This window comes from Pelophylax lessonae, assembly GCF_965119305.1.
Source record: "Pelophylax lessonae genome assembly, chromosome: 2".
In the NCBI taxonomy this organism is placed as follows: domain Eukaryota; kingdom Metazoa; phylum Chordata; class Amphibia; order Anura; family Ranidae; genus Pelophylax; species Pelophylax lessonae.
Window position 1 is genome coordinate 187,586,898 of NC_138769.1, and position 18,383 is coordinate 187,605,280.

The window sequence follows — 18,383 nt, forward strand, 5'->3', positions numbered from 1 at the left end:
GTCAATGAAGATGACAGAAACAGTTTCATCCGGAAGCTTGAGGATACTAAGAGGTGTATCAGTGAGTGTCAAGAGCAGTGCCTGACACATGCGTGTCTGGAAATATGTGTCCCAACCCGAGGGTTGAAACAAGAGGGGGGGGGGGTATGTGACAGGAAGTCAGGTAAATCTGGGAATGTAGTCACAAAGAGGAGACACATTCCCACCTGCTTTGGAAAGTTCACTAATTACTATAGGGTGTCGGCTGCCAAAGGCAGCAGGAAGGTGTAAAGAAGTTGAAAGGCCTTCAGCTGTTCGGAATGAGGAAGTTAAGGCCTCTATAATTTGTCCAAAGGAAGTCTATGGATTGCTGCCTCCTGTCGCTGTGTGAGCTGGGAAGAGGAGGACAGACATACGTGTGCCTCCCGACGCCGTGTGGGCATGGGAGAAGAACTGCTGCCTCCTGTCGCTGTGTGGGCTGGGAGAGGAAGGCAGACAGATGTGTGCCTCCCAACGCTGAGGACGCCTGGGAGAAGGACTGCTGTCTCCGGAAGCTGTCTCCTGAAGCCATGTGGGCTGGGAGAAGGAGGACAGTCAGATGTGTGCCTCCCGACAAGCTGGTGAGCATGGGAGAAGACTACTCGAAGTAAGGTCTTGGATCGTCTCAAAGGTGAGAAAACAAACTATTTCTATGTGAAAGAAATAAAGGAATGTTTGCCATGTGAAGAGGCAAGCCAAGAGACATTCTCATTGTGATGAGTTAAGGACATGTTCAATGGACATTTGTGCTGTGTGAAGAGATTATAAATGGACTATTGAGTGTCCGCTCTAGGACAAGAAAGTCTGCCCAACAGTAGGTTGGGGACAGACTCTTAGGTAGGTTCCAGTGTGTGAGAAGGTAGCCGCCCACAGTGGCAAGGATTTATTTTGTTTTATTTTATTTTGGCTGTTTTGAGGCTTGCAATTGTGTGAAGTAAATTGCATGAATAAATCAGTGTTGTTTGCAACCACTGCTCGGCTATCTCTCTGTGAAAACGCACCCCCAAAGGGGTCATCCACACCTACCACCGAGCTAATCCCTCACAATATATATATATATATATATATATATATATATATATATATATACACAAACATATATATACAGTATATACTGAATATATACACACACATTTATTACTTACCAACCATAAAGTCCATTTCCTCAACATTATCCCCATAGATTCCATGTTTGCTTTTCCCAGTAAATGATTTTGTTGTAACCAATGGCGTGTGAACATGGAGAAATGCAATGACAAGCAGAAAAGGGCCATCTTTGTGTCTACAAAAAAAATATTTTTACATTTTAGATTGAAAGCTCCAAGGAGCAGGGCCCCCTAATTTCTCCTGTATTGAATTGTATATTGTTAATGAACTGTTTGCCCTCACACTGTAAGGCCCCTTTCACACACGGAGTCCGTCAGGATGACAGCTGTGTCTCCGCGCTGTGTGCGGAGACCCAGCTGTCAGGTCCCCATGCATCTCTATGGGGGAATTGGTTGGGAACGGACCGTCAGTCCGTTCTCATCCGATCCAATCCAATCCAATCCGATCCGCTGGACGGATGGAAAATAGGGTTTCCATCCGTACAGATTTGACGGATCAGATTGGATGTCAGCGAACATGTCTCCAGTGAACGGTCCGCATGTGTGAAAGGGGCCTTAAGTGCTTTGTACACTGTTTGCTTTATATAAACCCTGTATAATAATAATAAATATTTTTTATTCCTTAGAGCTGAAGTACTCAAAATTTGTATGTGGTGCTTGTTAGCGAATTAAGCTTCTCAAGAAAGCACTCTATAAAGAAATTATTTTTAACAATTTATAGTAGGACCCAGTTAGCAGTCCTCGACCAACAGTTACAAACTTAGGGTGGACATTTAAGGTATTTGTGTTCTACCACTAAGTACATTTGCAAAGGAAACAGATCATATCGAAGGCAATTTTCTAAATGTCATTTTCCCCTCTCTTCTGAAGAGTCTGGGTTGATTTACCAAAGGCAAATAGACTGTGTACAGCCCTGGACAAAAGTTTTGAGAATTACACAAATATCAATTTTCACAAAGTTTGCTGCTTCAGTGTTCTTTAGATCATTTTCTCAGATGTTACTATAATATACTGAAGTATATTTACAAGCATTTCATAAGTGTCAAAGGCAGTGTTGCCAACCGCCCGTAGATTTACGGACAGCCCGTAAAAACAGGGCACTTTTCTCCTGCCCGTAAATGCCCGTAGCAGGAGAAAAGTGCCCGTAAATCTATGACGGCGGCGGCAAGATCAGGACTGCGCATGCGCGGCACGCACTTCAGGAGATCCGAGGCGAGTGTTCTCTCCTCTCGCAGAGACGCAGACTCGCACTGGAGTGCCACGGCCCGCCTGCGCCCGCCCCTCGCCTCCGCCCCCCGCCGCAATTAAGTTTTCTAGCCGGGCCGGTGTCTTATTGGAGGAGTCGTACTCGCGGCGGCTGCGGAAGTGACGTCGAAAGTTGTAACAATCGGCAGTACAGGCGCCAGTGAGTGACAGTGTGGAGGGGAGTCTGGAATGTCTTTCACTGTGTGTGGGCTCCAGCTTATGTTTGCGGTGCAGTTCCCAGATTGTACTTGGGCAAGTTTGACAGGCAGTGCCACCTGTAACCTCTGCACCCCGAGATGAAATTGCCAAAGCATCATGGTCACAGCATATATTGATACAATTCAGGTGGGAAGCCAAAACCGCGGTTATCGCCCTCGACCCTGGTCGCCAATCTGAAAGAGCCCTAACTTTTCAAGAGAGCAAAGATCGGCAGCATGACAGGTGAATACAGCCCATATACATTTATGTAGTTAAGTCATGCATAAACATGCATTGCGTTAAGGCAACCTTTATTTTGAATTGGCTGTCAATGCACCCAAGTCTGCATGCCTGAAACATTTTTGAAAGGGCAGTCACCTTGCTTAAGAACTGGAAGGCTGCAATAAAGTACATTTAAAATGTTTAGGTTTACTAAAATTTAATTGCAAGGTATCATAAATATAAAGCTGTTGCTTTGTCCTACCTGGGCAAATCACATGTTCACTTTACTGTGGAGTAAAGTCTCTGACCACCCCCCCTGTACCATGTCCGCAGTCTCTGACCACCCCCCCTGTACCATGTCCGCAGTCTCTGACCACCCCCCCTGTACCATGTCCGCAGTCTCTGACCACCCCCCCTGTACCATGTCCGCAGTCTCTGACCACCCCCCCCTGTACCATGTCCGCAGTCTCTGACCACCCCCCCTGTACCATGTCCGCAGTCTCTGACCACCCCCCCTGTTCCATGTCCGCAGTCTCTGACCACCCCCCCCGTTCCATGTCCGCAGTCTCTGACCACCCCCCCCGTTCCATGTCCGCAGTCTCTGACCACCCCCCTGTACCATGTCTGCAGTCTCTGACCACAGCGTGCCCCCTTTCAATGCAGAGCGACCACAGCGTGCCCCCTTTCAATGCAGAGAGACCACAGCGTGCCCCCTTTCAATGCAGATGTGTGGGGCCCCAGCCTGCGGAGTGGAGACCAGAGCCGTCTGACTGAGCCCTGCACAGTGCACCCGAGGGGAGGTCAGTGACAGCGCCGCCAGACCAGACTGATGGGGGGGGGGGTCACTGAAGTAAGGGGGAGAGAATACAATAATGTAAGTGGGCACTGACTTTTGTTTAACTTAAACACATTGCTAATAGCACTATCTACATGTTTATAGTTTAATTATTCATATTTGCACAGTTTAGCACTGAAAACGGCTATTTTATGTACATTTTTGCAGTGCCAGTAAAAAATTGGTGCCGTCCGTAAATTTCGGCGTTCTGCCAGTAAATTTCACTCCGGGGGGTTGGCAACACTGGTCAAAGGCTTTTATTGACAATTACATTGAGTTTATGCAATGAGTCAATATTTGCAGTGCTGACCCTTCTTTTACAAGACCTCTGCAATTCACCCTGGCATGCTGTCAATCAACTTCTAGGCCACATCCTGACTGATGGCAGCCCATTCTTGCATAATCAATGCTTGGAGTTTGTCAGAATTTGTGGGATTTTTCTTGTTCTCCCTCCTCTTGAGGATTGACCATACGTTCTCAATGGGGTTAAGGTCTGGGGAATTTCCTGGCCATGGACCCAAAAATGTCAAGGTTTTGTTGCCCAAGCCACTTTTGCCTTATGGCAAGGTGCTCCACTGTTCTGGAAAAGGCATTGTTCATCACCAAACTGTTCTTGGATGGTTGGGAGAAGTTACTCTTGGAGGATGTTTGTGTAGCACCCTCCTAGGTAGATGCTAGTGAGAGAGTATAGTTTTTGGCTCTGTCTGCCAATCAGAAGAGCAGCAGGCAAATCTATATTGCTTCCTGTCTAGCAGAGAGTAGGATCTGTTAGTGAGGTCTGCTCAGCGTGCTCAGTATGTGATTCATTGAGTCTAGAGTGTTTCACACTGGTTCAATAGGGAGGCATGTTGGACAGTGAGAGGAAACCCGACCAATGGGTAGATAGGCTTTCATACAGTCCTGGGGGTTGGCAGAGACAAGCTGTCTCTGTGCATTCTGAGATACTGTATAAAAGCCAGGAGCACATGTGCTGCGGGGTCTTTGGTTGGTGAGCAGGAACCCAGAGGGAGGATGGCGGCTACCTCCTCCTCTGTATTAGTGGCATGTGACATCAGGAGGTTGTCCTGTGGGCCAGAGGAATGAAGCTGAATCCAGAGGTCCTGGAAATGCTGACTGAAGGGGAGACACTGGAGACCCTATAAAAACAGTATAGTGAGTACAGGGGATCGTGTCAAGGGGCCTGACCTGAGGGGGGCCACCCCGGAGCAGGATAGTCAGTGGACGGGTGTCAGTGGTCAAGAAACAGGATACTAGGAGAGAGTCCTGAAGAAAACTTTAGTTCATCAAGTCATCTGGAAGGGACTTAATCTTAAATCCATCTAGTGGCAAGGTGGATCAACAGCCTAGCTGTACCAACAGAAAGATGTCCTCCAAACCTTGTGCATAGTTAATCTGGAGTATCCCACTAATCCCTTCTCCCATCCCTAATTTATACAATAAAAACAAAACAACCACATACCCCAGGATTAATTATTGACTGAGCCAAGAATTAAAGTGATAGACTGTGAATATCAATGTTGCTAACCATAACTCAGGGGGACCCAAAAGTGTGAAAGATTCAGCAGTCCTCAAGGGGGCAGTGCTACATTTGTGTACCATTCTTTATGAATGGCTATGTTCTTAGGCAAAATTGTGAGTTAGCCCACTCCCTTGGCTGAGAAGCAACCCTACACATGAATGGTCTCAGGATGCTTTACTGTTGACATGACACAGGACTGATGGTAACGCTCACCTTTTCTTCTCTGGACAAGGTTGTTTCCGGATGCTCCAAACAATCAGAAAGAGGATTCATTAAAGAAAATGACTTTAACTCATTCCTCAGCAGTCCAATCCCTGCACCTTTTGCTGAATATCAGTCTGCCCAGGAGGTTTTTCCTGGAGAGAATTAATTTCTTTGCTGCCCTTCTTGACACCAGGCCATCTTCCAAAAGTCTTTGCCTCACTGTGAGTGCAGATGCACTCACACCTGCCTGCTGCCATTCCTGAGCAAGCTCTGCACTGCTGGTGCCCCGTTTCCGCAGCTGAATGAACTGTAGGAGACAGTCCTGGCGCTTGCTTGGGCGCTCTGAAGCCTTCTTCACAAATGCAGTGGATATTTTTTTTGGGATTAGGTTCATTTTTATGGCAAAGAGGGACTTAGCAATTAATTGCAATTCATCTGATCACTCCTTATAACATTTTGGAGTATATGCAAATTGCCATCATAAAAACTGAGGCAGCAGACTTTGTGAAAATTAACATTTGTGTAATTCAAAAAAAATGTGCCCATGGCTGTACTTTGCAAATACAGTTGCACTCACTTTCACCAGAGCTTAGTGAATACTGGAAAGCTTTGCTTTGTAAAGAATACCCAATCAGGCGGAAGGAAAAAAGAAAAAAACAGCATTTTTGCTTGCACATGATTGGATGATGGAAATCAGCAGAGCTTCACCACATTCACTAAGCTCTGGGGGTGCCAGTGGTCAAGAAAGAGGATACTAGGAGAGTGTCTTGAAGATAACTTTAGTTCATCAAGTCATCTGGAAGGGACTTAATCTTAAATTACTTAAATTACTGTACTTGCAAAGTAAAAAGCCTTTTTTCCTGTAATAAATCAACCCCACGGTATACTCCTAAATGTCTGCCACATTGAAGAACATTTACAACATAATCCAGCAATTTACAGTCAGACACGGGAGATGTTTGTAGGCACATCCATGACTGTGGCCGATGCTTCTTGGCCAAGTTTGCATTAGGGCAGGTTGGATTTTCCAAACTAGTCTCTATTGTTTCTCCCAACACAAACTAGTGCCAGCAGCATCACTCTCGCCTCCACCATAGACACAAATTTGCTGTTTGTAGGAAGATCTTTCTTTAGAAAGACTGCAGGTTCCAGCATGATTGGTTGGCTGCTATCTAATGTCTGTAGGCACACAATAAATCACTAGCAGTAAAAAACCTATGTTTTCTTACATTCTTCCTAACTAAAGATTCTACTCTTTGTCACTGCTGTGCACACTATGTAACTGGAAGAATGTGTGTCTGGTCAGTTAATGTGGTATAAATCTTTCATAAGTAAGTTAGCCTTGGTACTTATAATATTTAACGCTAAATTTTCAGATTTTGGCACAAGCACAATCATTCATAGTACTACCTAATGTGACCCCAGCAGAAGGAAGCACGCAGCTTTTCAACAAGAAGGAAAAGTATATATATTGATTCTTCTATTACAAGCTGCTTTGTGGGTAGACGTGACCCTGTGGTGATAGGGTCACTTTAAGGTATTAGTGACAGATATTTCCTTAAACACATTTTTGCATTAAAAATTGTATGGGGTTAAAAAAAAAAAATACATTTTATGGGGTTAACTCCCATTTGTTTGTAAAATTCTGTTCTTCTAAATAAGAAATGTATGATCTTTATGCATTTAAAGTGTTACTAAACTAACAGTAAAATCAGTCTGTATATGCAGTAAAGCCTGCTTGTTAACGATGGAACCTAAGGGGTTAATTCTCCGCATTACGTAAAAAGGCTGTTTGATCTTGTCTTCTTTGATCCTCTCCTTCCACAGTCCCTAATCTGTCTCCTGATAGAAGATCAAAGAATGGAGAAAGAATGGACTTTAAAATATATTAAAATACATATACCAAGCACAATGGACTATTTAGTCCATATTTCTTGGTATATGTATTTTAATGCTTGTATATGTTTCAGTATATGTTTTTCCCTTGTTCTAAAAAAAAATATATGTAATCTCTTTAAATTTTGCCAAAAAAGTCCATTCTTTCTTCATTCTTTGATCCTCTTTGATAACCATTAGGACGTGGCATAGTGTACTTAAGTGGTGTCCACAGTACCACCCTGTGAAGACACCTTTATCCTTTATTTCAACTATCTCCTGATAGTACAGAGCCTTGGGTGCACTCTGCACATGCTCAGTTTGGTGTGTATTGCTAGAGAGTTTTTTTTCTTTTGAGAGGGTTCATGTGATCAGCACTGGGCCAATTAGCACTGTCCAGACAGAGGGTGAGGAGTCATGCAGCCTCATATGACAGTCAGAGGAGAATGAAAACTCCTCCTACAATCTTTACTTAGTGCTCGGCTGGACACTGATAGAAGTCATAGGACTGCTATATACAGTACTGCTGACGAGAAAAGGTATTTAGCAGTTTATATTTACTAAAACTATTGCATTTCCATGTTCTGTGTTCTTTGGGAGACCAGATATAGTGACTGCAGAGTCCTGGGTTTAGTAACACTGTAAGAAGAAATCCAACCAAAACTCTCTATTTTCTTTCCTCCTAGTGGGGGCACATCGGTGACATGATGATAAAAGGTTCTAGCCCTAACTCATAAAAAAAAAAAAAAAAAATAGGTTGTACAATAAAGTGAACCAGTGTTTTTGCCTATGCAAGGCAAAGCAACAGGCTCCACCCCCAGCAGTAGGCATTGCTTACCTTCCATTGGCTCCCCCATCATACATTTAAAGTAAACTTGCTGTTTTGTCCTGCATAGGCAAAGCAAAGGTTCACTATAATAAATGTTTTGAATGCTCAGTGTTCCAAACCAGGTATGGAAGGTTTTTGGGGTTTAGCATTCAAAGCCACAATAATATGTGCAGCGCATGCATTTCCAATTCAAACACATTTCACAAAATAGTCATATCCCATTAACCTGAATCAACATCTCAACAAACATGTTGCACAGCAACCACACTAAAATGCAGAGTGTACATATAATAAAACTGATATTTCACATACCACTGTTTGCAAAGTACTTTTCTAGGCTAAATGCTAGGCCAACAAACACTATATATTGACAGATATATTTCACATACCTTTCAATGAACTGCTGCGCCTCTCTTATTAAGTGAGCAGATGTTCTCTGTACATTCATTGGTTGCTCTATAATTTCATAGTTCTTCATAAGTATGCAACTCCAGTACTGTAGGAAACCATATTTTATGTACCAAGCTAAAAAAAACAAAATGCCAAACAATGCGCAGCAAAACAGCACTTTACCATTGATTGCCACCAGGTTAGTATATTTACCAACCACCATTGTAAGCACAGCAAAGCCAATAAGTTGAGTGATAAAAATCAGTTGGGCCCTAAATGGTACATCAATTTCCAGCAGGCCTCCAGGCTCACATTCATTAATGAGGGTAAGGGGAACTCCATAAAAATAGTTAAATCCATTGCTTAGAGGATGGTGACAGTAATCATTAAGGGTTTTACAGTTCAGTCCTAGGTGCCATTTTCCTAAAACACAAAAACCAATATTTTTCAGCAATGATGCAAGACAATACCCATGTAAATACAAAATTAGCCTTCTATCTTTTAGGTTTCCACACACTTGATGTGCTCTACAGGTAAGTAATGACCAACCAACCCAACTTTATTCATAATTTGTGAGCTCTTCCAGCTCTTTTTTTTTTTAGGTGTTGTCCATCCTGCTGAGACAATAAGGGCTCTACTGTTCCTCTCTATTGAGTACATTCTCCATTTATGACCCTAGCCATGAAGTCTCACTACTATTGCTGCTGCAGTCACCTTAATGTAGTATTAGGATCAAATATTGGCCAAAACTTTTTTCCAGTTTCTAGATATAATGGAGAATGTTTAGAACCACTATCAAGTTTTATTGCTGTCTGTGTCTTTGCTGTGGAGACTGAACCTCCCTATTAGTCCTAGTGACCTTAACATTAGGTCACCTTAAGCAATCAATTTGTATCCAACTAGTCAGGACCTTGCATTACGTAGTTGTTGGTAGATCTAATGACTGTACAATCCATTGTAATGTGTGGGGAGCTTTTAGAGTGATCATGAGAAGTTAGAAACAGAGTCATCAATATGAGTAATGAAGCAGTGGGACCGACAGACACCCGCCAACAGGGCTGGAATTCTACACCCACTGACAGTGGTGGGCATGTTTTCATGTAGACAGGAGCATAGAGTAAAATACATCAGCACTGGAGCAGTGGGCGGATACTGTAGAGGTGGGCAGGAGCCATCTTCTGGAGCAGACCTCCCAATGTTTTGAGATGAGAACGAGGGATAACTATTACCAAAAGTATGTAATATAGGACACAACCCCTGTCACTCCCCTTTAAAGGAGAATTAGACAAAAAAAAAGATTAGTTAAACCCACAACTTTGGGTTTAACTAATCTGTGCCTGGATAACAGTCCCGTATCAAGTTGAGCCTTCAACAGAACAGGCCGGACTGGCACACTAAGGAATGAGTCCAACAATGGGCAGCCCAAATATACAAGATTCTTTAAAACACTGATGCCTATATTAATATTAACATGATATAAAAATTGCTAACAATAAAATGGAAAAACTGGTTAGGTCAGTACAATACCTAGAATGCCAGTGTAATATCCTTCATTCTGTAATATTTTAGCAAATGTGATCTCATTAGGGGGAAGTCCACCAGATACACCAAGCCACTTTAGAGCACGACCTCCTCCACTTGTATCCATGCCTAGTAAAATATATTGTTTTAATAATTTTATGTCAAAAGACGAGAGAATGAAAACTAAACAAAGACGTGCATTAAAATCAAAACATATGGAATAAATACAAATACTCACATTTCCTTCTAAAAACTCCAGACTGGACATTCCTATTAAAGAATAAATGACAGAATTCTAGAAGACAACCTAGCCACTAATGCCCCGTACACACGTACCGATTGTCGGCCGTAAAGATTCGGTCGACGACTGATCGGCCGATTGTAGGCTTGTTAGTATGATGCTTCCGACAGCCGACAGCGCATTTTCGGCCGAACAGAATCTGTCGTGCAAGCATTAAAATTTTTGTTGGCCAACACCAGAACGGCCGATTGTTCGCCAGTCAGTACAGATTTCGGCCGACAGACAGCAGATTTGCAAGACTGGGCATGCTCAGAAAAGAAAAAAGACAAGGAAAGTGAACCATCACATGATATCACTTCTGCAGTCGGCTGTTGTTGGCCGACAAAATTTGTGTGCAGTCTTTTGCAGTTTTCAACAGACAAGACAGCCCTTGGACAAAAGACGGCCGATCGTTCGGCCGACGATCGGTACGTGTGTACGGGGCTTAACTCTCAACTATGTTTTTGGAAAAAGTCCACTAAAAATTGATTACATGGTTTGGTGTGGACTTTGTTAGTCTTGATTACCCACATGAAAGTGGGGGGTGTCATGGCGCTCTTCTAATATCCCAAGATGGTACAAGGAATGTGGGTTGATGGGAGGGGGGGTTATGGGGCTGCGTGGGGGGGGGGGACAAAGTTTGGTACTGTAGGGAAGCTATAGTCCGCGGCAGCTGGCTGAAGCGTGGAGAAGCCCTGAGAGATGCAAGAAAGGAGAGAGCGGCGCCAGCTTAGTATAGTACAAGTTTATTTAACACTGTTAAAATTGGTGACTCACTGTCCGAGGTTGGGTGAGACCGGTACACAAAGACTGTTAGGGTCATCCATCTTCCTCTTCCAGGATAGTGGTCATAGGAGAAGGTGGTGAGGTTCCAGAGGTATAGCCGAGCCGCTGTGGGGCTGCTAGTTGTCACTGGCCGCGGCGGAGCATGCACAACAGGGCTCCGGCTGCCGACTTCTGATCCCTGATGACATCACTTCCTGGCAGGAGAAAAATAGGGGTTGCACGCGTTCAGAGCATCCGTGCTCCTTCGTCAGGCAATGGGAGTGTCTCAGGTGGGGCAGGGAATTTATACCCTGTTGCCGGACTAATTGCAAAGACATCTGACAGATGTCTTTGCAATTAGTCCGGCAACAGGGTATAAATTCCCTGCCCCACCTGAGACACTCCCATTGCCTGACGAAGGAGCACGGATGCTCTGAACGAGTGCAACCCCTATTTTTCTCCTGCCAGGAAGTGATGTCATCAGGGATCAGAAGTCGGCCGCCGGAGCCCTGTTGTGCATGCTCCGCCGCGGCCAGTGACAACTAGCAGCCCCACAGCGGCTCGGCTATACCTATGGATCCTCACCACCTTCTCCTATGACCACTATCCTGGAAGAGGAAGATGGATGACCCTAACAGTCTTTGTGTACCGGTCTCACCCAACCTCGGAGGGTGAGTCACCAATTTTAACAGTGTTAAATAAACTTGTACTATACTAAGCTGGCGCCGCTCTCTCCTTTCTTGATTACCCACATAACATCATTCAAACAGCTATCAATTCTATCCATTAGTATGTTCTGTCAATTTACCGTAATCAGTGTAAAATCAAAGAAACTCCCCCTTACTCAGGACTACAAAAAGATATAATATAATGTAAATATAATTGTGACTGATAAAATCATGAGCCTAACAATCATAGAAGATAATGGATAACATACTCTTGAACAAGGTTCAGGAGTGTGTTTATGGGAATGTTTGACCATTCTTCCAGAATCGCATTTGTAAGGCCAGGCACTGATGTGGAAGAGAAAGCCTGGCTCGCAGACTACGCTCTGATATACCAAAAGTTGCCAAGCGGGTATGCTCATCCTTCAATAGTTTTTGATTAATTGACCTAAAACAAATATGCAGTTCTGACTTTACTAATCTGAACTCTTTTTCTGTTTTTGTAACTCAGAATATACTGATGCCAATAACAGCTGGGCAACTAGCATTGCCAGATCAGCAGTGGAGGCCTGTATATTTCTCTTAGTACAGGTTTCCTGTACAAGTGCAAAATGCACAAAGCAATGGTGGGATTCCCACTTTTTTGCATACTGTTACCTCCCTGAAAATAAATGATGCCAAACTTGAACTAGAGTCCTTCTAAAGATCATCTATAGTTTATCTGGACTCAGAATTTTTTGCCTATTCTACATACACTTAAAGTGGTTGTAAAGGCTGAAGGTTTTTTGCCTTCATGCATTTTATGCATGAAAGTAAAAAACCTTCTGTGTGCTGCTCCCCCCCCCCAGCCCCCCTAATACTCGCCTGAGTCCCCTCTTGATCCAGCGATGTGCGGGAGAGCCTCAGCTGTCCCATAACACCATCTCCCCATTGGCTCCCACTGCTGTTAATCACAGCCCTATAAAATGTCTTTATATATATATATATATATATTTTTTTTTTTTTTAAAGCCGAACCTTTAATACCAATTTAAGCTGGTCATACAGTGTTAGTTTTTTTTTTTTCATTCAAATGATCAACTTCTGTCAAGTGGGGACTGCCACACACTGGTTGAAGTCCAGCCAGTCACTGCTTAACCAAACTTTAAATAGTGTAGGGTCAGCTTTAGCTAAATAGACATACTCCTTATCTTTGTGCTCAGATGTCCTTTAACCACTTCTGGACCGCCTGCCGCATATATACGCACAGCCAGGTACGTGATCTTGTGCAGGAGATGTCCAGGGGGCTCCCACTGTGAATGGACACAGCGGGAGCCAATCAGCAGGTCCAGAAGCTGCGATGGTCACCGAAACCTGCTGATCATTTGGCGGAATGACAGAACAGCTGTCTGCCTATGTAAACAAGGCAGACTGCCGTTCTGTCTCAGAGGAAGAGAGAGATCTTGTGTTTCAGCCAAGATCTCTCTTTTTCTCTAGTTCATCCACTTTCCCTACAGTTAGAAATTGCTCCCTAGGAGCACAATTAACCCCTTGATCACCCCTGGTGTTTGTTAGAGGTTTAAAATTGAATATTATTTTAAATGATAGAAGTCTCTGAAATACATATGAATGTTATAATGTAATATGTTAGTTTTTGAAGGTTACATCATTATGTCTTTGTCAAGGACAGAGAAGCCATTTTGCTATGTATGTATTTCTATTCTGAATTTTTATGTCAGTATGTTGGGTGGGGTTATGTGTCTTAACCACTTGCCGACCGCCCCACACAGATTTACTGCGGAAGGGAGGCTCGGCTGCGCATAATCACGTGATCTACGTGATTATGTGCATGTGGTCTGCTTAGACACAGCTGGAGCCAGACCGCGGGAGGAACGGGCTCGATCGCCGCTGGCCTCCCGCAATCTTCAGGGAAACTGACAGGAGAGTCGCCTGCCTATGTAAACAAAGCAGGCGGCTCTCCTGTCGGACAGGCACAGTGAGATTGTGTGTCTCAGCTAAGCTGAAACACCGATCTCTGAGTGCCTTTCACAGAGCCCCCCCCCCACAGTTAGTAAGCACAATTAGGCTCACACTTAACCCCTTGACCACCCCCAGTATTAACCCCTTCCCTGCCAGTGTCATTTATACAGTAACAGTTCATATTATTTAGCACTGATTACTGTATTAATGTCACTGGTCCCCAAAAAGTGTCACTTAGTGTCAGATTTGTCCACCGCAATGTTGCAGTCTTGCTAAAAATCAATGATTGCCGCCATTACTAAAAAAAAAGAAAAAAGAAAGAGTCCAAAAATCTATCCCATAGTTTGTAAACGCTATAACTTGTACGCAAACCAATTAATATACACTTTTTGGGATATTTTTTTTACCAAAAATATGTAGCAGAATACAAATTGGCCTAAACTGATAAAAAAAATTAGATTTTTTAAACTTTTTTATTGGGAATGTTTTATAGCAGAAAGTAAAAAATATTGTGTTTTTTTCAAAATAATTGCTCTTTTTTTGTTTATAGCGCAAAATCTAAAAACCACAGAGGTGATCAAATACCACCAAAAGAAAGCTCTATTTGTGGGAAAAAAAGGACATCAATTGTATTGTAAAAGTAACGCAGTGCGGAATCGCAGGAAAATGGCCTGGTCATTAAGGGGTTACAACCTTCCAGTGCTGAAGTGGTTAACTATAGACTGAAACCATATATGCAAAAGTGGGTGTTACTTTATATTGAAAATTACTACCTTCTTGGGACACACTTTTTGCTGACATCGTCTTTACATACAGTATAATGATACACTATGTTAGACATTCTAGAGAGAGATGAGAAAAGAACATCCTACACTATGAAGCCAAGTAACATATCTCTCTCTCCTTCTGTGTATTTCTGTTTTGTTCTGTTTCATATGTTTTGCTTAACTTTAAGAAAATAAACAACTTTCCTGAAGTATTGTGACAGCTAAGCCCCCGTTCACATGCACGCGATCCGACTTCGGGTGGCGACCTCGGAGCGGCCGCCACGGACTTCATAACATTGAAGTCTATGGCGGTCGCCCCAAAGAAGCTCCGGACCCTTTTTCTAGGTCGGAGCGACTTGTGTCGCTCCTATTAGAACGGGTCCGCAGCTTCCCTATGGGAGGCGACCTGTGAGGCAACCAGGTCGCCTCACAGGTCGCCCTAGTGTGAACCGGGACTAAGAAGTCTATTTCGAACAATGTTAACCCCTTCCCTCCCAGTGTCATTTATACAGTAACAGTGCATTTGTTTGTAGCATTGATCACGGTATTGGTGTCACTGGTCCCCAAAAAGTATCCCTTAGTGTCAGATTTGTCTGCCTTAACATCGCAGTCCCACTGAAAATCGCTGATTGCCACCATTACTAGTAAAAACAATAAAAAAAACTTTTGCGCAAACCAATCAATGTAGGCTTATTGGAATTTTTTTACCAAAAAAAGGTAGCAGAATACATAATGGCCTAAACTGATGAAAAAATTCGATATTGAAAAAAAAATTTTGGGGTATGCTTTATAGCAGAAAGTAAAAAATATTGTGGTTTTTTAATTTTTTTTTTTTCTTCAAAATTGTGGTTATTTTTTTGTTTATATCGCAAAAAATAAATCCACAGAGGTGATCAAATATCACCAAAAGAAATCTCTATTTGTAGGAAAAAGAGGTCATCAAGTTTATTTGTGTACAGCGTTGCACAACCGCACAATTGTCAAATAAAGCATTGCAGTAACGTATCGCAAAAAATGGCCTGGTTTTTAAGGGGGTAAAACCTTCCTGGGGCTGAAGGGGTTAAGTGGTTTGAGAAGATACGTCAAAACAATGACATTTTTATTCACTTTTTTTACCTACCAGATCTGAAAGCATATCGTCCCGTCATAAATGCGGCCCTGCTTGGTGTACAGATTGGCGCTGCTGCAATGTGTTGGGTTAATTTGACACCCTCTTTGGCAAGCCTGTCTATATTTGTTGTCCTAAAAAACAGTTATTGAACAGTTATATGCATTGTGTCCAAATAATAAAGAATAATAATAAAAGGTGGATCTTATGCAAAGGTCAAGGGGAAAAGTGATAGAAAGACCCATGGATAATTTCTCAACTGTACTTTTTAATTAAAGCCAGCCTAATATACCTAGTGGGAGTCCAATGTAGACTTTGTAGTATAAAAAAAATGCGCTCTTTCACAATAACGTCCTTGTGGTGGTAAAAACAGGCGGCTGGGCTGGGTTTTACCATCCCTCATCTGCCAATTGAATCTCTAACAATAAAACAGCTTGACAGGGCTGTTCACATGCAGCAGCCGCAATGCCTTGCTTCGCAGCCACAGCAATTTTAAGTTGGGCTGCAGAGTTTGACAAATAAAGGAAAAAAGTTTGAGAAAAGAAAACGAATGCATCCAGCAGCTAAGTACAGGTAAGCTGCAGTATATTACATTTAGGTTTAGGCACACTTTAACCCAACTAGAAACATGATCTGTAACATTGAACCCTAAACCTAAATGCTACCATTAAACTCCAGTCTTAAGAAAATCCCTAACCCTTTCCTTAAGACTTTTAGCTCTTTCTGATCCATACTTATCTTATTTACAATAGGGTATCAATGATTAAGGTGGAGTTCCGGCCACAAATACCTTTTTTAACTAAAAATACCTCTATAATACTAATCCATCGCCCTTTACAGAACCGTTATTCTCATACTTACAAGGTGGTCAGTATTGGATTTTAGTCAAAATCTTACTTTTAAAAACGCTGTCTGAGCGTGGCCATCTTGGATGTGGGCATCTGAAGCCGCAGTGTAATCTGCTGTGTCCTTCTTCCTGATTCCAGGGAGTGTTCTGGGAGTTCTTCCTGATTCCAGCCTCTTGGGAGTGATGACAAACAGCTCCCAGAATGCAATGCAAAGGCGGAAGTGATGTCGGTGGCCGTGGCCACAGAAGGGGGAGAAGGAGGAAGTACAATCAAAAATGCCCTGAAAATAAGGTAAGGGACCCCCAAAAAAAATTGAAAATGCCCAATTGTTGATCAGCATAGCGAGCACTCCAGGAATCACTAAAGTTGCAAAATAGGCCGGAACTCTACTTTAAATTAATTATGCAGGAAAGATACAAGTGTTCCTTATCACTGACAATTCCCATACAAAAAGGTACAAAGTACCTTCTCAAAAGTCCAATAGTTAAAGCTGAACTCCTGCTTTCTTTTTTACTTTAAAATAGTTTGTTTGGACCAAGTTGGTTAAAACAAACTGTTAACTTCACAAACAAATTAGTTGGCTGTGAGCATTGTAAACGATATGTAACATCAGCTACATACAGTATACAGCATTATGTTCCTGCAGTGGGATGAGTGGTACAAGTATAGCTCCACTACGAAGATTATTAGGAGTAGGCTAGAAATAATTAAAATACAATGTGGAAATGAATATATGATTTTCAATTTTCAGCATAGATACACTTTAATTTGGGACATTCCATCTTAGGAAAGGGTCTCTACACACTCGAATACAAGGCAAATAGATTTTTTAGACTGGAATCTACAGGATTAAATGTGGATTTTATTAATAATTGCTACTTATAATTTGCAGCTTATTAACTTTTTATGTATTTTTAATGTATTTTTATTTTTAAAACTAAATTGGTCCCAAATGTATTGCATAAATGAATGCTGAAGTGTTTTTTTATATCAATATATATCTTTCTGCAGCCTTCATAGAGCTATCGGAGCAAAAGACTTGTAACTTCCCCTAGAACAGTGGTTCTCAACCCCTGTCTTTAGGACCCACTAACAGGCCAGATTTTAAGTATTACCTTGGGGAGATGCAGACTAGAATACTGCAATCACTGAGCAGCAAATGATATCACCTGTGATGTATTTCAGATATCTTGCAAACCTGGCCTGTTAGTGGGTCCTGAGGACAGGAGTTGAGATAAATTGCCCTAGAAGTTTCAGCTTCTAGTGTGTTATTGTTGAATAGGTACTCAGCCATGCCAGGGTGGCTAGGCCAAAGCTTCTTCGAGCTGGGGATGTGATCTCCAAGTTTTTTCATCGTTTCTACACTCTCCGACAAATAGGGAGACTCCAGGAAGTCCGTCATGTGAGGGTCATTCTTGTCAACAGCAACACCATGGAGGTCCAGCAGAGTCTGGTTTACGAATTTCTCCAGATTTAGAGCCGTTTGCAGCGCCTCTAAACAATTTGTCTATTCCTCACGCTCTGGTTTCTCAACACTCTGGAGGAACACCCACCCTCCTCTCTGGTTCTGGTACTTGATTAGCTTCTCTGCATGCTCATCTCTCTTCTTCTGAACGTTCTCAGAAAAACTTTCCAATATTAGCAAGAGCTACGTCGTCGCGGTCAATATAGGAGGCCATAGACAGGTAGACATAGGAGCTGTGGTATTTCAGGTTCACTGTGCGGTTGAGGTCAGCCTAACAGTCTTTATGAAAGGTGTGTCTGACCTGAGACTCCATGATGGTGTGTAGTCTTTTTATATATTTTTTTATTATTTTTAACGGGGAGAATAGTACATGTTTTTAGATAATTAGTATTTGGTTATTGGAGTAAGTGAAATAGCATATGTGGAGTGGGGTTTTAATATGATTACTGTTGATCAATGATTATATAGGAATATTGTTAAAGTGTTACTAAACCAAGGACCTTGCATTCACTATATCCGGTCTCTCACAGTACACAGAACATAGAAATCCAATTGTTTTAGTAAA

The 18,383-nt window shown here is 42.5% G+C and overlaps 1 protein-coding gene and 1 pseudogene across 2 annotated transcripts in view; both read right to left on the reverse strand.

Annotated features, from left to right (window-relative positions):
- LOC309548023 (uncharacterized protein) overlaps positions 1 to 18,383 on the reverse strand; it is a 156,194-nt gene that overhangs the window by 33,297 nt on the left and 104,514 nt on the right. Inside the window, exons 14-17 of the mRNA XM_082248001.1 lie at positions 15,518 to 15,639; positions 9,969 to 10,091; positions 8,441 to 8,864; positions 1,164 to 1,300 (exon numbers count right to left, since the gene is read on the reverse strand). Of these exons, the coding sequence (XP_082104127.1) occupies positions 1,164 to 1,300; positions 8,441 to 8,864; positions 9,969 to 10,091; positions 15,518 to 15,639 (806 nt within the window). The remainder of the gene's footprint in view (positions 1 to 1,163; positions 1,301 to 8,440; positions 8,865 to 9,968; positions 10,092 to 15,517; positions 15,640 to 18,383) is intronic.
- Positions 16,967 to 18,131, reverse strand: LOC309546644 (ferritin, lower subunit-like; annotated as a pseudogene). The gene is made up of 2 exons: positions 17,597 to 18,131; positions 16,967 to 17,050 (listed from the first exon to the last, which is right to left on the reverse strand). The product of its transcript is annotated as a ferritin, lower subunit-like (transcript).